The sequence below is a fragment of the Choristoneura fumiferana genome, chromosome 6 (genome assembly GCF_025370935.1).
Source record: "Choristoneura fumiferana chromosome 6, NRCan_CFum_1, whole genome shotgun sequence".
NCBI classification, from domain to species: domain Eukaryota; kingdom Metazoa; phylum Arthropoda; class Insecta; order Lepidoptera; family Tortricidae; genus Choristoneura; species Choristoneura fumiferana.
The window spans coordinates 12,238,681-12,266,255 of record NC_133477.1 but is presented as its reverse complement, the minus strand read 5'-3'; the positions used below and the strand labels follow the sequence as shown (position 1 = coordinate 12,266,255).

At 39.8% G+C, this 27,575-nt stretch overlaps 1 protein-coding gene across 4 annotated transcripts; it reads left to right on the top strand.

Moving 5' to 3' along the window:
- Positions 1–396: 396 nt before the first annotated feature.
- On the top strand, positions 397–25,632 carry Taf1 (TATA-box binding protein associated factor 1). 4 transcript variants are annotated; one of them, XM_074089277.1, is made up of 35 exons: positions 397–764; positions 1,113–1,180; positions 2,352–2,482; positions 3,030–3,159; positions 3,580–3,761; positions 4,258–4,429; positions 5,249–5,428; positions 6,339–6,466; positions 7,075–7,322; positions 7,759–7,918; positions 8,131–8,365; positions 9,181–9,366; positions 9,961–10,133; positions 11,032–11,152; positions 11,916–12,073; positions 12,195–12,390; positions 12,741–13,004; positions 13,768–13,901; positions 14,051–14,219; positions 14,768–14,882; positions 15,704–15,903; positions 16,525–16,609; positions 17,880–18,016; positions 18,476–18,658; positions 19,352–19,588; positions 20,613–20,757; positions 21,067–21,197; positions 21,628–21,790; positions 22,196–22,338; positions 22,732–22,906; positions 23,354–23,410; positions 23,510–23,617; positions 24,108–24,250; positions 24,617–24,721; positions 25,329–25,632. In XM_074089277.1, exons 1-35 carry the CDS (start codon positions 545–547, stop codon positions 25,401–25,403), a joined length of 5,457 nt encoding a protein of 1,818 aa, XP_073945378.1. In that variant the 5' UTR covers positions 397–544; the 3' UTR covers positions 25,404–25,632. The 4 variants fall into 4 exon arrangements, with proteins under 4 accessions (XP_073945378.1, XP_073945377.1, XP_073945376.1 ...); XM_074089276.1 differs by having other exon boundaries at positions 2,205–2,482; positions 23,525–23,617; XM_074089275.1 differs by having other exon boundaries at positions 2,205–2,482.
- Positions 25,633–27,575: the final 1,943 nt, after the last annotated feature.

The window sequence follows — 27,575 nt, the reverse complement described above, 5'->3', positions numbered from 1 at the left end:
TCCGTTTGCAGCACTGTCTTTACTTTTTATGTGGTCTGAGCACGAGTTTCGATTGCAACGTAGCCATCTTGTTCCTTGTTGAGCGCGAATAGACGCCTGGCCTGACATAGAGGGTTGCTACACAAAAAATATTTGTAACGACTGAGCGGATACAATTATGTGACTTTTATATTAGAAATTACAATACGATTGTCAATTTCGAAAATAAAGTTCATTTTTGCGGTAATTATCAACGACAAAATATTTTTTAATAAATAAAATTTGTGATCTCAAGCTTTCAGTGACATCTATCTGAAACAAACGACAACAATCTGTTTTATTTTAGGTTAGATAAAGGAGATGGCGGCGCTATCGACATGAATTAGTACGGTATAGGCGACTGTACCCCCCTGGCGTGTGCGTACGAAGCTCGCTTCGCTTCTTTGCATGCCTTGTCATTATTTTTATTTATTATGCCGTGTTATTTTATTTCTCGTCCTTATACGTGTACTTAAATAGGAATATGTGCAGTTAATCTTTCGTTCGATTGTAATATATTAGCACAATGTGTGATAGCGACGATGGCGGCGATCAGGATCGCGGCGGAGTCGACTTGACTGGGTTTCTCTTTGGTAATATTGACGAGAAGGGTCAACTGGAAGACGATGGGCTCCTCGACGGAGACTCTAAGCGGATGCTGTCCTCGCTCACCCGACTTGGACTTGGCTCTATGCTCTCTGAAGTGCTCGAAGCTGAGGAAACGATCAAGGAGGAGGAAGAAAAAGGTAAAACAGTTATTTCTGTCGATGTTAGTTTGTTGTTTTGTTATCGTTTGCTATATGGCTGCACGAAATGTTTAGTTTCCTGAATAAAAATGGTGTGCCGAGTTATAATTTAACATTGAAGGCTTCTGAGACTGTTCATTAGTAACTGTTGCCACTGTTGTTGTTGAGTGAGTTAATGATGAGATGAGTGATAGTAAGATTTAGCAAATAGAAACACCATGTCGCTGAGGTGTTAATCAACTATATGTGTTGTTTAAAAAAGGTTATATTGCATTGATTGCAACATCTACAAACAAATGAAATACAAACAAACAACCAATTAAAAGTTCAATAATGATTTAATTTCAGATTACACAGTAAAAAGTCCATCAGCAGTTGATTTCTTTGACATTGATGATGTAGCCGAGGATGTACAAGTAAGATTAATAATCGTAGAGGTGCTTGTTGCTGTAACTAACTCATAATAACAATCATTTCTAAGTTCATATAAGTATCAATTGTTGGGTTAGAGCACATTTTCCATTGAATTTAATCTCGAAAGTCCTGGCTTTTTTACCATCATAGTGCCACAGACCGAGCCATGAGTTTTCAGTTTATTGATATTCCAAGTTAATAAATTTAAAGTTCTTATTTCATTTAAAAATTTGTACTCCACATTTGGCAGATATTCTTACAATTTTTATACTTTATGAAGTTCACAAGGACTTACGAGGATAAAATACATATGTTCTCCTTTTTATGTGACTTTTACTTGCATTTGGAGGTGGTTTTGCGTTTAATTTGTGTTTGTAGTTGGCTACTGTCCTTTACGCACCAGACACAGAAATAAATTATGTAAGAGGTTATAATATCTCTTCTATATATTAATACCTCAACTTCATGTAAATAAAACCACTTTTAGTGGCATTGATATTTCTGTTTAAAAGATCATATTTTAGTTGGTTACAACTTCTTAATCTTTACATTACTTCAGAATTCTGTTGCTTATGAACCAATTTCGCCATTAATTACATCTCCTGAATCACTAATAAAAAATGTTAAATCTTCTGCACTCATAAAGAAACCATAACTCGCAGATCTTTCGAACATTTAATTCCTCAAAATACTATATCATCATTTTGCATCCTCAGAAGTGCGAAACTGGGCTCAAACCCACAATCCTTTTTGAGAGGCAATAGGTCAAACCACAAGGCCACCATGGCTTTAAGTAAATACTTAAGTATTCAAAATAGTTAATAGTAGCACTCCTGGTAGATACATTTTTTTTATGCATAAAAAAATCTTGCTTAGCATGATGAGATGACCTAAAATTAGGACCCCTTCACTTAACACTTCTCTCATTCCTCATAACAACACAAAATAGCTTTAGCTATTATTTTCCTTCATATCTTTCTTTCTCACAAACATTGTGCTAACAAAATTTTGTGTTAACAATATTAGGAGACCAACACTAAACCTAATCTGGATGCACAAACGGACGCACAGACAGAAGCAAAACCTGAATCTGAAGCTATGGATGTATCTGAGAGTTTAGAAGCATGTACAGTTGAACACTCGGAAGTAGATATTAAAAGCGATTGTCCACAGAGCGAATTGAGAGATGACAATTGGAAGAGCGGAGATTATTTTCAACAAGATGAGCAACGAGCAAATGATGATGGGTATGAGGGAGATATGGAGGGAGACGGGGGACTTATGCCACCACCATCAACAGTTCCGTAAGTTACTTAACTTTGATAAAAAAAATAAGAATAAAGAAAAGAAAAGAAAACTTACTTGTAATTTCATGATCTGCCTAAACTGGCCAAATCATGAAATGGCGGCGTTTCATGATATGCCTAGGAATTTCATGATCTGGCTAAACATCACTAGGCAAATCGTTAAACGGTGAGTTTTGAACGATATGGCGGATGTCCCTTAGCCAGTTCATGAAATGGCGGCGTTTCACGATATGCCTAAGAATTTCGTGATCTGGCGGATTTTACGATCGGCCGCCGACATATACAAGCCGCTTCCAAACAAAGCAACTAGAGGTATATGAGAGACCAATGTCTAACAGTGGATGTCCTATGGCTGATATGATGATGACGATGATGATGAACATACCAGTGAGTATTTAAAATAAGCCTTATTTTTATCCCACAAATTGATAGTAATTTCTCTAAGTAGATTGTATAACTGTATCTATATTTTTTATTATTAATTAAATAACATATTAATTGTACATATTTAAAAAAAAATGTATAACTTGATGTATTTTAACAGAGACAGAACCCAGAAGCAACAGTCTTCCGAAACTCCAAAAAAGTTAGAGACACCACTTGCTGCGATGTTGCCTTCCAAATACGCAAATACTAATGTCACTGAACTATTTCCTGACTTTCGACCTGATAAGGTAAGTTATTTACCTCTACTTTGTTTCAACTCAAGTCTATTTTTGAGAATGTTGTTTATATTTTAGCCCATTAAGTTGATACTGTAATTTGTTGCTAATAATATTTAGATTCATGCAAATGGTGCAAAATCGTGTGGAATTTGAAATAGTAGAGTACCTTCCTAGTAAAAAAATACAGCTCACCATTTTCTCAGCTAGCCATTCAACGCTCTTATTTTGTTATATGTATAAATACAGTTCAACTCAAAATTCAAAGCAAGTGAGTGGTCAGTCGAACGAAAGTTTAATTTAACTGGTAATTCTGTAGTAATATAATAATATCATATAAATCTACATCTGAAGACTATTGACTACGAATTCCACCCTCCAAAACACCACTTTTCTTTCATCGTCATATCACATCAGCGGGTTTAATTTCAGGTGCTCCTGTTCTCGCGCCTTTTCGGCCCGGGCAAACTGTCCAGCTTGCCGCAAATATGGCGCGGCGTGAAGAAGCGTCGACGGCGCAAACGCAGCGGCAGTACGAGCAGCGACACCGCTGCGCAGCCGCCGGAAAACATCGAAATGCAGTATGCTAGCGACGACGAGGATAAGTTCTTGAGGTAACTTTGATTATAGGTCTGTTCACTCAATAACGCCCCCCCCCCCTCATAAGCATATTACCGATGCGCAAGAGCAGGAGTAAAGCTCTTGTAAGATTGAGTATTCGTCAACGACGCAATACTCGCGCTATTCATTTTAAGTAAAAGTAACTTTTTTTATTTATTTATTGAATCAGGTGTTACTTTGCGGAGGTCCATATCAATGACCTGAAACAATTACTTAGCTCACCCCCGGCCTTATGATAGCTCTGTTTATGCAAGAAATGTGTGTTCATGCAGTTTCGCCACCTCCACACTGTAAGAACACACACAAATCACACAAGCCCTCTATCACCACCACCACCACATCTGACGTGTTTCGAACTCGATCAGAGCTCATCTTCAGAGCAACACAACCATACTCCATGCTGTCAGATGTTAGACTATACCAAATGCTAGGGCGAGCAGAGTAATTTTTTCAGTTCATTAACATTATTTTCTTTCCGTCTATTCACAGACCTATGGAGGAGAACCAGCAATCTAACACAGACGCTAACAACTCTAATTTCGGCGACAAGTCGCAGCGGCCGACGCCGGCGCACTGGCGCTTTGGCCCCGCCCAAGTCTGGTACGATATGCTCAATGTGCCCGAGACGGGAGAAGGCTTCGATTACGGATTTAAAATTAAGGTAAGGGCTTCTTTTATATTGGAATGCTTTTATTTTAAACAGCGCTTGCACAGATAGTCTAAAATCCGAACTTGAAAAGATCTTCACCGGTCTGATAATAGAATGAAACTTATTTTATAATAAATTTACTTATTTTTATTAAAATACATTACAAATGGATTAGCTAAAAAAATCCTGGACAGGCTATTTTTAATTATTTCAAAAAATATTTTTAATACATTTTTGTTGCATCATCAAGATAATGTAAAAATTTTATATAAAACCTAACTATAATTATATATTAACCTATAGAATATGTAAACGTTGGGTTTGCTATTGTTTACCTGGACGAACTACTGGGTTGCCAGGTATAAACTCAAACAGTTATGTCGAAGTTAGTTACTTTCACTTGATTAGATAATAGTACAAAAATGATTTATCAACGTAAGCACTATTTCATTGTGAACACGTTGATATAGGGTTGTCTGCATTTAATTAAAAACTATTAAAAGTTATTAAAAATAATTGCCTGTCCAGGATTTTTTTAGCAAAACCATTTCTAATATATTTTCTAATATACTAAATTTATTATAAACTACATTTCATTCTATTATCAGACTGGTGCAGATCTTTACTATGAGGTGTTTGAGCGCGATTGTTTCGCTAATATTGTCACAGCGTACACGATCAGCGATCACTGGTAGTGGGCGAAATTCGACTAAGATTTTGAACACATTACAGACGAACATTGCAAGTTAAATATACCTTAATGCTTGCAGAATAATGCACACGTCCTATATGTATGAAGTTCAAAAACTTGGACTTCTGAAATTATTTCAGGCTCCTTCACCCGAACGTGACATGGAACCTAAAGAGAAGCCAGAGGACGAGATCAAAACCGAGGAACCGGAAGGCACAGACAGTCCCGATAGCGGGTTCCCCGAAGATTCGTTCCTTATGCTGTCACAGCTACAGTGGGAAGACGACGTTATTTGGGACGGCAGTGAAATCAAACAAAAGGTTTGTAATTCATATTATCATCTTAATCACCCGGTTTCGCTCCCGTGGAACAATAAAAAGTTCACTAACTTCCTGACCCATGGAAATTTGAAAAAAAAGTAAATCTTTGTATGTACACCTCTATGATCTTCAAGAAATAACTGTGCCATATGTCATGTCAATAGCTTAGAGTCTAAGCCTTAGACTGTGCGTTGTGTGTCAGTCAGTTACGTTACTCTTTTGTACCAAATCATTGGGCCAAAACGAGGCCAAAACCTATTGGGCTTCGTGAGACGGGCTCTGGACCAAAGACAGCCCTAAAAGTAGAGCAGTGGCTGAATGATTCGGATCATTATGATATGAACCAGATTCGCGGGAACCTCCCAAAGCCAGAGACGATTGATAAAGAAAAGAGGCCATTATAGACTTAAGCCCAGTTTAGACCTGCAAGAAAAATTTTGCGAGTTGCATTACATTGCGGCGTTTATTGCTACGCTACAAACTCGTTGGCTTTACGGCCTCGTAATGTAATGCAACTTGCACTATTTAACCCCCTTCGCAAAAAGAGGGGTGTTATAAGTTTGACCGCTATGTGGGTCTGTCTGTTTGTCCGTGTGTCGGTCTAAACTGGGCTCTAAACTATTTTGGTAATGTCATTCGGATCTTTCTCATTTGAATCTTTAGGAAAATGAAGAAAACCAACGAGTCCTGAACTACATTAACATTCTGGCTGTACTTCACCTGTACCATTGTCTCACCTGAACTTTCTGCCAGATGATACAGGGTCAAACACCTGTAAATTTATTTCATAAAAAAAACCAGTATCATTACAAGAAAATATTTTTTCTATGGAAGTGCCTATTTATCTCTTGCTTGTTTACACATTCGGTCGATGCATCTCATCGTTTTAGTTGTTTCTTCTCTTTCCCAGGTGTTAGCCCGTCTGAACAGTAAGAGCAATGCCGCGGGCTGGGTGCCGACTTCTGTTAGCCGCACCGCGCAGCAGTTCTCACACCCGAGACCGCAGCCGCCGGCGCCGTTGCAGCCAAAACCTGCTGCGTATGTACACACACGTTAATAATTGCATGGACACCGCTAGGATTATAAGAATTGTGTACATAATAAACTAGATGGCGCTGCTGGCGAACCTCAATGATATCATATTTTTACCACATCTGATATTTTTATTTTTACCATATCTGCTACATTAGTTAACAACTGCAATCACTAACTATTCGTCTTAAAGTTATAAGTATCACTCAGTGGAGATTTTTATGTCTACTCTATATAGATATGTAGTTACCTTTTCATTACTAAATAGGTGGGGTAGGTATCATAATTGATATGTCAGGCATATTATTATTAAAAATTAGAAAGGTCGAAGGGTCGGACGCACAGCACTTTAAATAAACTGCAAAATAATCCCCTTTAAGACCAGAAATAAAATCTGGCATATGACATTATTTATACTTATGCAATTCTTACCATTGCGGCATTTTTCAATAAAAACCGTTTAATACGCCAATGTTGATGCGCGGGGCGTCCGACGGGTTAAGCATTTAAGTATGTTTAGTTGAATTGTTGCCTAGTACCCACAATAGGTTTGCCTGATTCGGGACTAGGTTAATTGGTGTCATACGTCATTATTTATTATTATTTTATTCAAGATCGACTACGGCTACATCTAACGCCCCGTCCGGCGCAGCAGCAGCCGACGGTGAAGATAACACTTGGTACAGCATATTCCCTGTTGAAAACGAGGAGCTGGTGTACGGAACATGGGAGGAAGAGGTCATTTGGGATGCCGAGAATATGCCGAAGATACCCAAGCCCAAGATACTGACTCTGGATCCGAATGATGAGAATATTATATTGGGCATACCTGATGATGTTGACCCGTCCAAAATTACTAGAGGTATGTTGTGAAGCGAACTGTACACAACGACGGGCTATGCTAGTTACGGATTAACAATAAAAAAAAAGCTACTAAAAGTAGAAATGTTAAAACAGCACTTTTCTGCGCTTTATTAATTATCCTTGCAATCGTATCGAAATATCTAGCTCACGAGAAGATAATCGCGGTAAATATCCTATAGAAAAAATATTTCAAATGTTTTGTCTTTATTCATTTAAAACTGTGTTCGATAGTACATTCGACGGCACAAATACGTATCTATACAGACAGCCGCTGTGTCAAATATATATATACATTGACCTTATAATTTGTGACATAAAGGTGTATAACTAGATACATTTGACGTCTTGGTAACTTAGATATAAACTTGACTGAAACTCCTGGGACGTATGTGACATTTGAATTTGTCTAAAAGAAAAAGTTATTGTTTTCTCAGAGCGAGGACCACAGCCGAAGGTAAAGATTCCTCATCCACACGTGAAAAAGTCCAAGATACTGTTGGGCAAGGCGGGAGTAATCAACGTGTTGCAGGAAGACGCGCCCCCGCCTCCGCCCAAGTCGCCCGATCGGGACCCGTTCAATATTTCTAATGATGTGTAAGTATGAATAAAAGAATGGGTTGATTAGCTAGTTTGTCACCTTCACTTCTATTGCTATGTTGTTTGCGTCCCGCAAAAAAAAATCGTCACATAAAACTACTTTGAATTTTGTTGTGTTACTTATTAATTATTATTTATTAGCCAATGAAAATTTACAGTATCACTTCCTACCTACATACCTATAACCTGACCTACTACTTTCATTACAGCTTCTACCAGGCCAAATCCCAGAACCCGCGTCTCAAAGTCGGCGGCGGTCAACTTATCCAGCACAGTACTCCGGTCGTTGAACTCCGAGCGCCGTTCATACAGACCCATATGGGCCCGGCTCGGCTCCGCGCCTTCCATAGGCCGGCTATGAGGAAACTCTCGTACGGACCTTTGGCCGCGGCCGGTCCTCACGCTGTGCAGCCTTTGATCAAGCATATCAAGAAGAAGGCTAAGGTAAATAAACAGTTTTTAATGACACAATGTTTTAAACTATAGCGGTCATTACTAATTTTATGATTTAAATTCGGGTACGTTGATTTGAGGGAAGCTCGATATTTTGGCACAGTTGCATGCGCCATGATCACGAGACGGCTGTCGACAGTCGTGCCGAAACATCGATCTTCTCTAAAATCAAGGTACGCGGAACAAAACCCGAATTTAAATCATAAAATTAGTTTTTTACCTTTTGGACGCCAACGACTCATATATACGCACCGCAGGTTCCACACCAACGACCTATATAAACGTCCATTACTTTAATGCAAAAGCAACCTTCGTTAAATTGCGTTAAGGTTCAATTTTAGGCATTGCAATATAGAAGCCTGGCGTATGGGTGATGTCTTTTGTATTTGACGTGGCGGCGAAAAGGTTAATGATTCATGCTTGATGATGGTTTCTGTGACAAGCTAGTTGGCGCTGGTATCGTGAGGTTCGTTTGACAACTTTCGCATATGCGTCACGTTTGTGATTGGTTAAATAACTAAATGAACCAATCGCAAGCAAGACTCAAACGTCAAAGGGACCTACTAAGTACATCGAGCGATATATCGCCTGTCAAGAAACCCTAATTAAATTAAACTATTTGCTATGGGATAGACGGGGTAGACCGTGATTACTATTAAGGAGCATCCATATCATTATCACTATAGCAGCAAGATCTATTTGGACAAAATTTGGTATGCAGATTGCTGTTCTGCGAGGCCTGTGCCCAGCAGTGGGACGTATAGACGCTGGGTATCATCAGACGATGATGAATTTGTTTGTTATAGCAACGTGAAGCCGAGCGTCTAGCCTCAGGAGGTGGAGACGTATTCTTCATGCGAACACCGGAAGACTTGAGCGGGCGCGATGGCGAAATTGTCCTCGTCGAGTTCTGTGAGGAACATCCTCCGCTCATCAGTCAAGTCGGCATGTGTACAAAAATCAAGAACTATTATAAACGGACCGCCACAAAGGTAAGATGTATCCCCTTTTCCCTCTCATATTTGTGGTATGCCACAGATTATAAAAAGGAACAAGGATAAAAAGGTTTTTGTTTTATTTTTTTAATCCAAGCTTTTTTCACAATCAAGCATCGATACGTTACAGACAGAACTGGGAACACGAATATGTAGTTTTTGCCACATGCACTCCTCACGCTTTTTGCTCACACAAAAAGAGAAAAAATATACGCCTTTTAATCAAAAACATTTCACATTTTTCACCTACCTTTCGTCAAAACTAAAACCGCGTGAAGCTGGAGCGTGTCGCTAGTTATACTTAATTATGTTTTTGAATATATTTCATCGGAAAATTATCTAGTTGATTGTGAAAACCGCATTAAAATCCGTTTCGTATTTTATAAGATCCAAGCTTACATCCGGAATACGGAAATTCGTCGAAGAACTAAAGTCATCGACATAGCTGGAAAAATATGCAAGTTGAATGTTGAAGGCTGATGATGGTGATGATGATTATGAAGCTCACATACATACAGACGGACAAAGGTGACTTTATTTTATTACAATATAAAGATTCCATGGTTTGAACAATCTCCGTTTTCCCTACAGGACAGTGGCCCCAAACCGCTAAAATACGGCGAAGTTGCGTACGCACACACATCCCCGTTCCTGGGTATACTGCCGCCGGGCGCTACGCAGCCTGTGGTCGAGAATAACATGTACCGTGCGCCTATATATGAGCACACGATATCAACGACGGAGTTCCTTGTTATACGGACCAGGTATTTACAGTACCCGGCCATAAAGATTGCACATCGGTCTTTGGAAAGAGACTCGGTTAATTATTATTTCGGCTTCGTAGAGCGTTGTCACACACTACTTATGTGACGTTTGTCAGTCGCTGTACAGGTGCAATAGAGTACGGACGCATTATGATGAAAATATATAATAAAGGGTTGTTGAAACCCCCCGAAACTTTAAATTTTAGGAACAAGAGGGAACTATCCTTTTTTCTAGTAGTTGCAACAGCTCTTTATAGATATCTGAAGTTTACATGTCATTAATTTGACGTAAACTATTAAGTCCATAAAGGTGCAGTATTTATTTGATATAAAACGTCACTTAAGTATATATATGGACGGTCGCCAGTGTTCGGAAATCGTCGTGAACAGCCAATTGTCTTTTTCCGAAGACTGATGTGCAATCTTTATCGCCGGGTACTGTACGAATGGTTACAATTACCCTTTATAACGCACATGCTTGGAAGGTCTTTTTACGTAGATGATTATATCAACAGAAATTTCCCGCAGGTTTCGCAAGTATGCAGAAAAGGTGTATGGTTTTTTTTAAACGGCGATATTTGTATAAAAATAATAATAATTAAGTCCAACATAATTTCCTTTGAGTCCATTTCGGATCGTCCGATGTCATACACGCACACTCGAAGTTAATTGTTTGCCTGCTGCAGTTATTCATAAAAACCTGAGTACTTATTACAATTTTTGAGTTTTTTTTTTATGAATTTAGTACCTAATAAGACATTTCAGAACGTCCATCAAATTTAGCTGCGTAATTTCTGTTGCTGTGAAATTATTCCCATACTTCATACCCATATAAAATTTAGACTGTAACACAAAATGGTCCAAATCCTTGTACTAGCATTTAACTTTTTTTTTTCAGGCAAGCATACTACATCCGTGAAATAGATGCTGTATATGTAGCAGGGCAAGAGTGCCCGCTTTATGAAGTGCCTGGACCGAATTCGAAAAGGGCTAATAATTTTGTGCGAGACTTTTTGCAGGTAAATATTTGTCATAACTGAAAATATGCGTTGAGATAGAAACACGATTACTACTTTCTTACAGTTCTTAAAGTAAGACGTATTGTGGTAATGACTCTATTGTTATCGTGTCCAAATTCACGTTACGTCAATGCCAAAGATTGTGTACTTACAATAACTACGGAGTTTTCCTAACTCACGTCAGGCTTCTCTAATTGTTCGGGTTGCCTAAAGGTAACATTCCAATGTTGACGACCACGACTGGCGACCGCGACTGGCGACCGCGACCGGGTGGTGCGATCCCCTGCTTAGTATAAGTTAATCAGTAACACTGAGAAACTCAAACTCAGTCCCCCAAGACAGGTCTTTAACTGGTTTGGGGGTAGGAATATTTGACAACTCTCGTGACTTCTCTGTACAAACTTACTTCTTACTTTAATAATCTGAAACACTGACGGATGCAAACGACCGCGCTGCGCGACTAAGCTCATACTTAGTAAGCAGTGGGTCGCGCGACTCGGTCGCGATCACAACCAACATCGTAAGGCTACCTATAAAACAATGTTCTCTCCTTGTTACCATAGTTTTGATAGAAATCACGATAGTTGTTTTGCACAGACTGAATTTATTTTTTAATACCACAGATAATGATACACAATAGATACTATTTTATTAAAAACTATAGATGCCGCTATTAGCGACTAAGTAGGTACTATAAGACTATTTTGATATATGTTAACAAGTTTCCCATTTGTTTTTGTTATAATGTGTTTGATGATTTTAGGTGTACATTTATCGATTGTTCTGGAAATCCAGAGACAATCCTCGCCGAATCAAAATGGATGACATCAAGCGTGCTTTCCCTTCTCACTCGGAGAGCTCTATTAGAAAACGTCTCAAGCTCTGCGCTGATTTCAAGCGTACCGGATTAGATTCCAATTGGTAAGTACCACCATGACACGTGTTGATAATATTTTTGATGTTGTAGACGCGCAAAACGCTAGTCTGAAACCGTCGCTAGTCGATACGTGGCAATAATAATAATCTAAGTTGTTTTCTCCAGGTGGGTAATAAAACCGGAGTTCCGATTGCCATCTGAAGAGGAGATTCGCGCTATGGTATCTCCGGAGCAGTGTTGTGCGTACTTTAGCATGGCGGCCGCTGAGCAGAGGTTGAAAGACGCGGGTTACGGGGAGAAATTCATATTCACGCCGGCCGAAGACGACGACGAGGAGATGCAGCTCAAAATGGATGACGAAGTAGGCAATGCGTTTTATTTATCTTCGGATTGCAAGCGACATACTTCTTTGACATGGTTCAACCGGGTTCAACTGGAAGTAGTTCATGCCTGAGAGCACAGGAAGAGCATACTTCTTTAGTCATGGCTTCTTCCAGTAAATTTTCGCACCCATTAGCACTTTTCCTTTATCAAGGGGGTGTGGGGGTTGTGCTGCGTCTTTCTGTTTCGTTTAGTTTCGTTCCGTTCATATAGAGGGAGGGAAGAGGGAGAGGTTATACAGTCCTAGTTTTTTAATTTAATATTCCCTATGTTTGTAACCTGTAAAACCTCATATTTTCAAATGCATAACGCCGTAATCACTTTTTTAAGGTGAAAGTCGCCCCTTGGAATACAACACGCGCCTACATCCAAGCGATGCGCGGCAAGTGCCTCTTACAACTGACAGGCCCGGCGGACCCCACGGGTTGTGGAGAAGGCTTCTCCTACGTCCGCGTGCCCAACAAGCCAACACAACAGCCTAATGAAGAGGCGCAGCCGAAAAGAACTGTCACTGGTACTGATGCTGATCTGAGAAGACTGAGTCTCAACAATGCTAAGGCGTTGCTTAGGAAGTTTGGAGTGCCTGAAGAGGAGGTATGTTGATGATTTTATGGTTACAGATGGTTCTGTAGACGCTTTTTTGTGATCAATCGTATATAAATCAGTAAATCGTCGTTTGTCACCGTATTAAGTGAAACGTTCGCATTATTTATTTGAATGAACATGACTGAGTTGCTCCTAACCAACATTTCACACACCAAAAAACTAATAACAAAAGAATACTAATGCCAATAATTAGGGACACCTGGATGGATCAACTATTTCTACTTCCCTTCAGCGAGGGGACAAAACTAGTACAGTTTAATAGAAGATATGTTGTCTCACATTATACTAACATGTTTATTAGATGACAAATTATATAGAAGGGGATTAAAACTACCACAAAATTGCATGTTTGGCGAATTTTAATCCTATAAACTTACGGTTTAAAGAGTCTCAGGAGAACATTACTACAGCAACAACTGACAAAAAAAGTTGATGGACCCACCTACGAAACGCTAGCCTTAGTAAGTTGGTTAGAGGTGGTGATGATGATGTATCCAGAATCCCTCTTTAGTATTCTACGGGGCGGGAAAACCAACGCCACGTGGACGGCAACTACACCACTGGGCAACAACATAAAAATAACTACACTACACACGTTTAAACAAAATAAAGTATGTAAGAAGTCTACAACAATATTATACAGTTATTCTTTATTGGACACTACGATTCAATACAGTGAGTGTGCAAAAAAAACTTCCAAAAAACCATCACTGAGCAAAAGTTTCAGTTTTTTATAATCATTTGTTGACAGATCAAAAAACTATCGCGTTGGGAAGTTATCGACGTTGTCAGGACTCTTTCGACTGAAAAAGCCAAAGCTGGCGAAGAGGGAATGACCAAGTTCTCTAGAGGCAACCGATTCTCCATTGCTGAGCATCAAGAAAGGTAAAAAATTATGACGTTATGTGTGGCATTACTGCAGAAAGAGCCGTGTGCAGAAAGCTGTTAAAACATAAAAATTCTCGTAGCTCCTTGATGAGTATAGTTTTACTATAACTCTGTGTTTGTCTTAAATTGCATCTGACTTTATACAGGTATAAAGAAGAGTGCCAGCGTATATTCGAGCTTCAAAACCGCGTACTGTCGAGCACGGAAGTATTAAGTACAGACGAGGCCGAGAGTTCAGTCAGCGAAGAGTCAGACCTTGAGGAAATGGGGAAAAACCTCGAAAACATGCTGGCTAATAAGAAAACTACTGAGCAGGTCAGTTGACCACAATTAGGTCGTTTAATGACGTATTTAATCTTGAAGGATATAATCCTCTAAAGAAGCTGAAAAAGATATTGATGAGTTTCCTAGCGGCTTTATTATAAGCATTCAGTTAGACATGGCAAAGAAAAAGTGTATTTTTGTGTCTTAAACATGGCCCATTTACAGCTGACGCTTAAGTTTAAAAAAATCTAGTAATGTATTTTTTTTATTATACATCTGGAAAAGCGGACTATAGCATTATATGCCGTACTTGTGACTCATTCTTACTCTAAAACATAACAAAATGTACTGACCGTATTCTATCTTGTATTGTGAAACGTAGTACAGTCGATCGAATATAAGAAATTGACGCGGCCAAAGTTATTATCATATCGAAACAAAATTAAAGTATTGATGTCTTTCTAGTCGACTGTATCTACCTACTAGAACGAGCAGTGAACAATATAGGTACTTTATCTATATTCATTTTCCAGCCATGGAAACACGCCTTAAAAAAGTGAAAAATTAAAGGTTTTTAAAATACTTGGTGTATTTTATAGTTATCATTGGAAAGAGAAGAAGCCGAAAGAGCGGAACTGAGAAAAATGATTCTTGGTCAATCCGATAAGAAACCGCAGATAAATCAACCCGACCAGCAGCAGACGTCTAGTCAAGGTGGGTAAAGGCTTTATTGTGACCGTGGACGACGACAGCGCCACATCGCGGTGGCAACTATGGGCATTATTGGGTACACGTTGTCACAACTGTCAAGCGAAACGTAAATAAACATCGTAATCATTTCAATGATTATGGTATATTAGACAATTCTCGACGATGGTAGAATCGGCAATTACATTAACATTGTTATTTTCAGTTAAAAATTAACTTGCTCGTCACGGAAACTGGATTTCCAGCCATCAACCACGAATTTATTTTTATAGAAATTATCCACTTATTTCGTTGTTCTTATTACTACCATACAAACAATCAATGTTTACTGCATAACGTAACGATACAATCTGACAGCTCATGCCAGCACCATTGGTTTCATTCTAGCCGTAGCGAGCGCTGTGATCGTTTCGGCTCGCCTCACCAGCTGCTTTGCACTGTCCCAATATATATATATATTTTTATTCGACTGGATGGCAAACGGGCAAGTGGGTCTCCTGATGGTAAGAGATCACCACCGCCCATAAACATCTGCAGCACCAGGGGTAGATGCGTTGCCAACCTAGAGGCCTAAGATGGGATACCTCAAGTGCCAGTAATTTCACCGGCTGTCTTACTCTCCACGCCGAAACACAACAGTGCAAGCACTGCTGCTTCACGGCAGGATTAGCGAGCAAGATGGTGGTAGCAATCCGGGCGGACCTTGTTCAAGGTCCTACCACCTGCAAAAAGCAATAGCATGCAAAAAGACGTTACCGCCGAGTTCAGGACAACAATTTTACTTTTAATGACACCTTATATACGATCAATTGACACTTTCTCCTCAGGTCGGGTTCTCCGCATAGTCCGCACATTCCGTAACGCGTCCGGCCAACGATACACTCGCGTCGAATTCGTACGCAAAGCGGCCGTCATAGAAGCGTACACTAAAATACGCTCCACCAAAGATGACGCGTTCATACGCCAGTTTGCCACGATGGACGAAACGCAGAAGGAAGAGATGAAGCGAGAGAAGAGGAGGATCCAGGTAAATTACGCATAGATAATTTAGCCAAATAGTTTTCGAAGGACACGCGATTTGAAGATTTATTTTTTTAAGACTTGAGAATAAAATAGCTCTTAGTAAAAAGAAAGTATAGACGCAAAGTCGACATTATCATACACCAGACATTAAAAAAAAAACATTTACCTAAATATTAAACAGGATCAATTTATTCAAGGCCAATAAGATATTAAATATCCGGTACCATTCTTTATACAAAATCTAATTCCATATACCCAATAGATTTTGTGTAAAATGTTATCACCAATCAATATGCTCTTTGCTTTGTTAGCTGTCGAAACGCGATTACCCATTGGAATTTGTATAAAGAATGGTAGGTACCGTGAAAAAAATTAGTCCAATTTCCGGTAAAATTAAATGTCTTTTTTTTATTAGTGCATTTCGAAATTATTGGTTCATGGTCAAATATCTTAAGCCCGAAAATTCGATTTTTATCTAAGCTATGATTCGAGATTTTAAACTGTCGTAAAATAGTTTACATAAGAAATTTATGATCTCTCTGCATCATAGAAGTAATAAGTATTGACTTTTGTGTTCTACGGCACGTATCTATTGCATTTATCTATTTTATGAATATGTTTCTAGGAGCAACTGAGACGTATCAAGAGGAATCAGGAGAGAGAAAGATTGGCCGGCAACGTCACCATTCCGGGACCGTTCAACAATGATAGTAAGTGCTATAACCATAATCCAACCAATAACATAGCAGCAAGCATGCAGTCCAGCAATACATGAAATTTAAAACGGCCCTTTTTTTTTTTATTTTATATGAGGTGCTTCACAGGAGATAGGGGCGTGCAGTCGGGAAAAATCCGTTATGGACGACTGGGAAGGGAGGGCCCAGACAGTGCTAGACTCTCACCGGGTGACACTTTCCCGGCGCGGATAATACCGACATGGAAATACCGACCCTGTTTTTCGTGTACACGCCCATAGAAGCTCCTCTGACAGTTTCTATGGGCGTGTACACAAAAAACAGGGCCGGTATTTCCATGTCGGTGTTATCCGGGCCGGGAAAGAGTGTCACCCCTCTCACCGGCCAAAAACCCGGCTGCACGTCCCCTACTCTCTGGAGTTTGCTACGGGGAGGAGAGGGTTAGAAGGGTTTCTTATGTCCTCGCAGTTTTTCTTTAACCCATTTGCTGGAAAGCCGGGAGGGAGAAGACTATACGAAGACGCGTGACTTTGTCAAAATTAGACATTAATGACATTGTTATATGAACCACGGCACGCGTCATCGTGAATGACTGCCTATATGTTTCTCCAGTTAGATTTTGCTCAGGTTAGTCTTTTTTGTTGGTCCTTCCTTGACTGAACGTTTTACTTACAATGGTTTTGATGCTAGCTGCTGGTGGTATTTGCAGCATATGGAAGTAAAGGATCTGCTAGATGTACAGTCAACTTCATAAATAAGTTATCATTTCTGTACCTTGTCGCTTTCAGTCGTTAGTCGTTACACAATTTCGTATGGCTTTTCAAACATGACGTTAAAGTGACAAGGTACAAAAGTGATCACTTATTTATGACGTTGACTGTACTGCTTAGTAAGAGTTTTAACTTAGCATGCCAAAGGGTGTTTCTATTGAGCCAATCTTGAACTTTGGATGATTAGGAAGATTTATGCAAGCTATCGGATTTTAATTAGAACTGTGCATCCTCAAAGTAATAGAGTTCACAATCGTGCTTAATTTATCAGTTTCAAAATTGGTTTGAGTTAATGGAATGTTGCCAGCGATAGCTACAATGCGTAAGTATTAATATAGAGCGGGAACTATACGAGAATAAAAAAAATGTGTATAATTTTTCCAAATCATGTCGAAATCAGTTCAGTGCTACAGAAAAAACAGATAATTCCTTTTCCATTTATAATACAAGTAGTATACTTACTACAATTTTAGTTGGTCTCTAAGATTTTTCTTTTTTTGTTATTAATTAACCAGGTATGAGCATGTCATCGTCGACTGATTTGGGGTCAGCGTCACCCGGACTCATTCCTCTAGGCCAGATCAAGCAAGAGCCAGACCTGCACACACCTTCCCGTCGCCGAGCAAAGCTGAAGCCGGACTTAAAGCTGAAAGTAAACAACATCAATTATCTATCTATTTAACTACTAAATAATTCTTGCCTTTGACTGCCTCTCAGCCCGTGTCAATCAATAAAACATTATTCGCTCATTTACTTAATGATAGTGTAGCTTTCTAAGGGCGCACAGTTTCCCATAGAAACCCCTATTTCGCAAGCGCTGCACTGTCTGAATGCACTCCTTGCATCTGCATCTGACTGGGATGTGTTTGCAAGTAGCTGGGTAATTGTGTGCCGGGAATGCATGAGATTTTGTGAAGGGATGGACATCCTGGCTTCGTCTGTGGTGTCCTAGGTCTATGTATCTTTCGGTTAGGCTGCTTTGCAATTCATGGTGCTTTAGTTTTTAACTGTTTAGTTATGCTATAAAAATATTTGGAATAAATAAATATATACAAGAACTGCTCGTTTTAAGGTATTAGATTGATTTACTTCATAACGTTAACTTTCACAGTGTGGTGCATGCGGCCAAGTGGGCCACATGCGAACCAATAAGGCATGCCCGCTGTACACCGGTTCCATGGGAGGCGGGCCTGCGTCGCCACCCGAGACTGATGTCGAGCCCATACCGGAGCCCGACGACGAAGACACGGGGTACATTGATGGGGTTAAGCTGACTCTGCCTAAGGCTATTAAGGTAAGCTTAATAGTTATTTAGTAAAATGGTAGTGCTTCACTATAGGCCTTATCATTAAGCCTAGTCTAGACTTGCAAGAAAAACCGTGCAAGTTGCATTACAACGCGAGGCCGTAAAGCCAACGAGTTTAGTAGTGGTCAATGGAGCGCCGGAATGTTATGCAGCTTGCACGATTTTTCTTGTAAGTCTAAACTCGGCTTTAGACTCAGAGTTGCTCATCGAGCTATGGAGAGGGCTATGCTCGGGGTTTCTCTACGGGATCAAATCAAAAATGCGGAGATATGTAGAAGAACGAGGGTCACTGACATAGCCAAACGAATTAGCTCATTCAAGTGGCAATGGGCAGGCCATATAGCACGGAGAACAGATGGCCATTGGGGCCGAAATGTTCTCCAATGGAGACCACGGATCGGCAAACTTAGCGTGAATCGCGGGTTCACGGTAAATGGCCGCTTCTAACCGAAAGCAACTGGAGGTCTATGGGGGAGGCATGTACAGTCAAGTGTAAAAATATAAACTTATTCAAAGTTTCAAAAATAAGTGCCACAGACTTATTCCGACGCAATAAGGCCGTAGTAAAATATTTTAGAGTGGTTCGAATAGATACTTATTTTTGCACTTGACTGTATAATAATGGACGTCTTTCACTTATGTGATGATTATGATTTAGTAAAATATTTCTTTAAACTCCAGCAATCAACCGAGGACCTAAAGAGGCGCGGCAGCGGCCGCCGCGGCGACAACCGCCCAGGCGGACGCAACAAGCGCCGCGGAACCATCAGCGAATCTTGCGACTACCTTGTGAAGCGGCCGGCGGAGAGACGGCGCACTGATCCTCTTGTGACCCTGTCCTCGTTACTGGAAGACGTACTGAATCATATGCGGCATTTGCCCGATGTACAACCTTTCCTGTTCCCTGTGAATCAGAAGGTGAGTGCGTACGGACTACAGACTGTAAATTAACTAAAAATAATTACTTTGATCACACGCGACCTACGTTTACGCAACAAATGTGTGTTTATTCTGCTGATCCACCTCCACACTGTGAGAGCACACACAAATCCCACAAACCCAACTATCACCATCACACAATACTGACGCATTTCGAACTCAACCAAAGTTCGTCTTCAGAGCAACACAACCGTTCACCATGCATAGATGTTAGAAAACATGTTAGATATCACACAAACCCGTGGAGCGTGCAAAATATCTGACACGTTCTACCGGCCCTAGAAATAGAGGTATTTTGTTTTTTATTATGCTTTTTTTGTAGTAATTTCATTAGAAGCTTTTACTTAACTTACAATGTATATGTTACTAGCTTTGCCCGCGGCTTCGCCTGCGTGGAGTTCGGTTATCGCGCGCTGTTCCCTCGGGAACTGTGCGTTTTTCCGGGATAAAAAGTCACTATGTCAGGCCATGTCACTCGATCCGTCGCTCCGTTTCGACATGAAAGACGGACAAACTTATAAACACACACTTTCGCATTTATAATATTAGTATGGATGTATGTATGTCTGTATGTACAATCAGCCAAATATGTGATCTACCACCCTAAAGTTGATAATCGTTCGCATGACACAAAACAACAATGCCAATACACGTGTCTATCAACTTGAAAGTTCGACATTTGATAAATAGGAACTTGTTTAAATATTTATAGACCACTTATTTGGCTGACGGTACATATGTAATGTGAAGGTCAAATCTTGCAAGTTAAATTCGACCCACTTCGAGTGTCAGATTGATTTGAAATTTGGCATACTTGCGATAATCTGGTGACAATACTACTGTCACGTCAATAATAATGCGGCAGTGTCATCCTGGTAGTCCGGCCAGGATCGTCTCCGCAGGACGAAACTCCTCAATGCAACCACCAAAAAGTACAGTCAGGAAAAAAGCTTGTATTAAAAACTTATTTTTACAATACTAAAGTTGTGTTTGTCCACAACAGTTGGTGGCTGATTATTACCGGATCGTGTCGCGGCCGATGGACTTGCAAACAATCCGGGACAACTTGCGCCAGAAGCATTACCAAAGTCGGGAGGAGTTCCTCGCAGACGTCAACCAAATCGTCGAGAACTCCAACTTGTATAATGGTACTTTTTTATCTCCCACGGCATCGCCATCAACACGCAATGTATGTCTGTACGACATGGATGAAAAAATAAAAACATTTATATTGCTTGCTTGGTACGAAAGATGGCGCTATTTTCAATAGATAAATCACAATCAAACTAACAGATACATAACACAACTTCTCACCTTGTTCCATCGGGCTTTTCAGTCCCCGCGCGTAGTTATCTGCCTGGAGAGATCAATTATAATACTATACTATACATCTTGTCGCACCAACTTTAGTACGATAGTTTCAATGCTTAGAAACATAATACGAAGTTATTCTTCAGGACAAACAAGCAGTCTGACTGTTGCGGCTCAGCGCATGTTGCAACGATGTGTAGAGAAGCTGGCAGAAAAAGAGGAACAACTCATGAAGTTGGAGAAGCAAATCAATCCGCTTCTTGACGACAATGACCAGGTAAAGTAAAGAACTGGGTGCTAGTTTTATTAAACCACCAAAATCAGATTTGTTTGTATTATACTTTGCCTTTATACTAGCCGCCCGCCCTGGCTCCGCACCGATGTATTTTTTTTTTTCATACAAACCTTTTTACATTTAGTAGCTGTGTCCGCGACTTCGTCCGCGTGGAATTATATGTCTCAGCTTGCTAAAAAAAAGTTTCTATTTAATTACCTGAAGTCCTCGCTAAAGACTTCGTTAAGGTGACGCTCGCGCGGATGCTTTTTTTGGCGCAAACGTCCATCGGTACCCAGCGTGGTAATGCGGCAAGTGTAATGGGCACTTTTGCGCCTAAAGCAACTCGGGGGAGTGGAAGGTCATATGTACCTACATGATATACTTAGTGTTTATTAGAAAATTCTTACTAATTTTTATAACTATTGTTTAGGTGGCCCTGTCCTTTATCTTGGAGAATTTGCTCACCACAAAGTTGAAGGTGATGCCCGAAGCGTGGCCGTTCTTGAAGCCAGTTAACAAGAAACAAGTGAAGGACTACTATAATGTCATCAAGAAACCTATCGACATGGAGACCATGGGAAAGAAGATTCAAGGTACCTATTTTCTTAACCTTACTTTAGTTAGTTTAAAAAAATAAAAGGACCTAAGGTTTTTTTAACAATTCGTTAAATTCGATTTCGTTACAAATTGATGAAAATCCAAGATTTGCAAAGATTTTTAACAAGTCTTGTTCTGTCACAAGACCGTAGCGACTCGATGCGACTAGACTGAATGCCAAGCTTTTAAATTGTCTGGCTCACACTACCATTAAATTCCAAGGATCAAGCGCGAATGACAATGTATACGTGATGTATACGTGAATTTATTTAATAACGTCCCTATCGTGAGTGTTCAAATTTAGAAAACAGATTCTGTTTACTAAATTTGCTCACTCACAAACTTACGCATTCATTTTAGTAGGATATAGGTACCTTGATCCAATTGAATTCCGCTTACAGCTCACAAGTACCACAGCCGCGCTGAATTCTTGCGCGACATACAGCTAATCGTGGACAACTGTCGGGCCTATAACGGACTCAACTCGCAGTTCACGCGGCAGGCGGAGGCCATTTTGAAAGTCACGCAAGAGGCTCTCGAGCAGGTCAGTAATATAATGTACAGGTTTTTTGTTGACTGTACTTTTTGATGACTGTATCTGAAATTTACAATATTAATAATTAATCTGTATATTCGTACCAAATTTCAAGTTAGTCCTATCGTTAGTTGTGCGTAAAATTTACAAAAACTTTAGGTAAGGCAAAAACAAGTAAACCTTAAGATAAGATAAATGCGGAGGTCCATATCAATGAACTAAAATAATTTCTATACTCACCCGCGACCTTATCAAGATAAGATGTCGTATTTTGCGGCCACTCCTAATTGATTACTTGTCTTATAGCACACCGGTGTTAGATTAAAAAACAATGGAATTAAAAGCAAATCTGTAGACATTTTGGTATTTATAAACGACCCACAAACAAACTCCCACTCCCAGTTCGGCGACAACGTGAGCCAACTAGAAGCAAACATCGTCCGCGTGCAGCAGAAGATGGCCGAAGCGGCCGAGCAGTCGGACGATCTCGAGGAACCGCCACCGCCCGGCAACAGTGACGAGAAGCGCGGCCGCGGCCGCCCGAGAAAACACAAGCCACCGCAGACTTCTATCGACGGTTACTATTTTATCTATCAAGTAGTTCTTATTCCGGTTTTTCATTTTGGATAAATTTCGATCCATTGGGAACGCGGGTGGCCGTAAAAGCACAAGCCACTACAGATTTCCGTCGACGGTTAGTATCTACCTATCCAGTAGGAAACATTAAGCCGCTGCAGACTGTTTTAGACGCAGTACTATAAAACTAGATCGACATTATTGGGACGTGATGATAATTTGTGAAGTTACGCGCTTATGGTTCCTTGGTCCATTCATCGTTATTATATTAGCAACTGAAGCAACACAGGCCTAAAGAGATTGCCAAATACGTATGTCGTTTCCGTCAAAGATCAGTATTGCAGCATGCTGTGTATGTGGTACGTTGCTGTACTGCTAGTTGTGCCTCATGGATATCTGTCTATTGAACAAATATTGACCTTCTCATTTCAAACGATTTATTTTTCAGGAGCGACACCAAGAAAACGTGGTCGACCTAGAAAGGACCAGAACAGTTTGGAAGAAGGTAAGCTTATATACTTATTTTGTTTGCTTCAATTACTTACCTACTTTTTTATTTTCTTTACCTTTTTGTTTCAACATCTTTTTTAATACTTTATTGTAGTGTCTCTTGACGCAGATCTTCAGTACTCTGACAGCGGAAGCTCAGGACTGGAGGAAGTGGAAACCAATGATGCTGCTGAGACTATGGTCCAACTGTCTGTTCGTCCTGGTAAGTCGATACACATCAAATGTTGATCTAAGTTTACCTTTATCAGGACTTTTGATTAACGCTTTTAAATTATAATAAAAGCTTGTGTTCTAATTAAATCTAAATCGCAAGAAGACTGATTATATTATGTATACTTATAACGGAAGATAATAAATGTTGAGAAGGCAGAAACTGCCACAAAAGTCATGTGGACGTATTTATTCTTGTCAATTAAACAATAAAATATGAATATTATAGATTAAAGTTCCGCGTGACGTCACGACGTGCGACACTTTTTAGCACGGCGTGATGTCACGGGCTCTCTCTCCCGAACTTTGACGCACTTCATCTTTGTCATTTTTTGTATGACTGACAAAAGAAAAATAACCAATATTTTCTAATAATCTAACTGGCGGACTATTAAACATAATAATTTTTATACCCCACAAACTACCCATTGTGTTATTTCTAAGGCAGTAAATGTTTTTTAAAAATAAATTTCGCTACACAGAAGACGACCTGACAGTAGGCGAGTCCAGTTTTGACACGTCCGAGTTCCTGATAAAGCGCGAGGCGCCCGAGGAGCCGCAACATCACGACCTGGTGGATCTCGACCAACACTCGTCGGAGTACACCTTCCCTACTGTCGTTAAGGTATGTTTAACCCATTCAGTGCCATTGTCGCCCAACGGCGTCTTGGTGAAACCTAATATATGCCGCAGACGCCGAAGGGCGTCCAATTTCCAATGTGATAAATGTAATCTGTGGTAAATGTAATAAATCAAATTTAACTCTTAGAATGCCCAGCTGTTGTCGGTTTAAGGATAGCAAACATTTTGTTTAGCAAACTTTCGCATTTATAATATTAGTGAGGTTCGGTAACTTTCGCGTGACAGCGGATTTGTTTCAGACAGTCTTTTTGTACGTGCGTGTGTCGCGTGACTACCATTAAACATAGTGCATCTCTTTGGTCTTCACCATAATGTGTGGTATGTTTTTAATTTACTGTTGCGTTCTTAGGAGGAGCCTATCGAGCCCGACATGCACATGGACCCGCCAATGGAAGGAACCTCCATGGCTATGGACACGTCGCAGTTTAAAGAGGAACCGCCCGAAAGCTGGCAGGTTAGTACTATATTTCATATGGTTGTTCATAATAGTTGGCGCCTATGAAAGTTTAAATTATTCTATCTTGTAAGTCCTGACTTTTAATAACAGAAGACATAGTGCTACAGACAGAAATTAAATATTTCAACATAATTAAAGTACTAATTTACTTTAAATATTTGTACTCCACAGAGTACATTTTGATAGTTATTCTTACAGTTGATTTGTTCTTTATAAAGTATGCTAGATTACTTAAGGTTAAGCGGTCCGTCACACATACTTTGTTTCGCTTATTCCATCTATTTGTGCCTTTAGCAAGTGATACTAGAGTAAAACAATCGCTAAATGTAATGCAACGTAATATTCAACAGCGCAATTCATTTGCACCGCTGTCTTCTAAAAATGCTATGTTGTACAGTCACCTGCATTAATATCTGTCACAGCGGAGCGTGCAAAAATATCTGATACGTCCTACCGGCCGTAAGAGTCGTATAAGACTTATGCACGCTTTGTTGTGTCAGATATTGGTGCTGGTGACTGTACTAGAAGACTTAAGACTGCCTTAAATTTAGTATTGTAGTGGAGCAGTTTGTTTGTGGATGTTCATTGAGTTGTTATTTTTCAGCCGGATCCAGCTATTCAAGACGATCTCCAAGTTACCGACAGCGAAGAAGAGGCGGAAGATGGGTTATGGTTTTAATTTCTACATACTTATGCAAAAATTAAGACCGATATTTTGTTTTTATGTCTTGTAAAGTAATGCATTTAGTCATATCTGATAAATGTTTTTGTAAATAAATACATTATTTATAGGTAAATGATTTTATATCTTAAATAGAACGATGTCTAAGATACGGATGACTTAGCTTGTAAGTAATGATAATTTTGTGATACATTGTCATTGTAAAATAAACTATTCATTGAGCACAGTCATGTGTTTTTTCTCTGACCCGCTAGTGTATTCTGGAGACGAAGCTTACAAGTCTAATAATATTAGTATTTTTTTCTCGTAAATTGAATGACAAAATGAAACAAAACACCAATATTATTAAACTAATATGCTTCGAGAAACGGCATAAAAAATTAAAATGAAAAACGTTGAAACTGCAAGAAACTTGAACTAGGGACTAAATAACATTCACTTATCCTGTTACTTATGAAAAAATAAAGTTAAAGATCCCATCTGCCGGAAGTTCATAATGTGTCTTTTTATTCTTTAAAAGCCACATTTATTTTCGTGTTTCGGCTAGCATTGTGTTTCTCCACTTCTTTTGTGCTACAGTTTATACGTAACTAGATTCGCCCCAATGCCAACACAGTGGTGGAACCTTCCTATACTGGATGCAATGAGGGCTATCGCGTATGAATTCGCCACTAGAGGCGCTAGTGTAGCGTGAGGTCTCCGAAATGTCAAATCTCATAGTTTTTGGGTGAGCTACGTGGGTTTATTTATAATTAGAATAGTTTTGTGAATATTTTGCAATATCTGAAATTAATTATGGCAAATATGCGTTCCGGGGCAATGAATGTCTGTGTTTTGAGACAGTTTTGTCTTTCGGAAACCTTTGTCCTCCTTTTTTTCCGAATAAAACGGGGAGATGCAACACTGTGGCATGCTCGATATTTTTATGGTACGGTTTTAAGGTGTATTAAATATGATTTTAATCTAAACTTTGTTTTCACGCCCGTAATAACAAACTTTGAAAGCCATACTTAAAAACCTCACGCAACAGTGCGCCATCTAGTGAGACAAAAAACGATAGCCCTCATTGTGCTGTGTCCATGATTTTAATATAAGTTAATTCACTACTCTGAAATAAAATAATTATTGTGTCACGTTGTTATTCGGACTGCATTTTAGGCACGTACGTAGCCAAATCAAACCTTCTGAATAATTAAATAGGAAACAAATAAATATTATGCATCCGGGAATACCCAATCGGCGTAATTTGAATCAGTCTAATGCATCCATAATCATTCGGAAGCGGACACGTACTATCGGGAATTGATATAGGCGATATTTGAAATTGCAATCGTGGCAGGTTCGTCCGCTCCAATCGAATTGGCGCCTGGAGTGCATGGAATATAAATGAAGGTAACAGTTTAAGCACACTTCGCTGGTAGTATCAATTTTGCATGGTGGGTAGAATATTCATGCGGGGACGTTACAGGAGCTCTATTTGATATTCTGAGTGATAACGCAGGGCGCAAGGTTTGTAGGTATCCCCATTTTTATGCTACTATATAAATATTGGTCGAAATATTCGCTAGACAAAAGACGCGCAACATGATTTTTTTTCATAATATTCATTCATGTAGGTACTGTCATTTACTATTGATACCTTTCTACTCGCTTCTACCGCCATCGCCAAGCAGTTAAGCTAGAAACACACTGACGCCGGAGGCGGAGCGGCGCCGGAGGCGGTGCCGGTTGTAATATTCGAGCTAACGTGAAAGAGGGCACACAATACCGCGCCACGCTTATTTTATATTATTATTGAAAGAAAGAAAGAAAAAATATTTATTCGTGACATTATTTTATGTTAGCTCGAATGTTACAACCGGTACCGCCTCCGCGCCGCGCCGCACCGCCCCGCCACCGCTCTCTGTGTGTTTGAAGCTTTAAGCTTGCACTGCTGTGTTCCGGTCCGGCGTAGAGAGTAAGATAACGGGTGAAATTGTCAACACAAGAAGTTTTCTATTACCTATAAGTCCTGGCCACCTAGTAACACATCTGCAGTCCTCTGGTCTTGTGGTGTGCAACGGTGGTGGCCGGATACGAATAGCCAATTGCGATTGCTAAAGTATCCACTTCATACACGATCATGCTTAAGACTTAAGAGTGAGATATGAATGAATTCCCCGTCACTAC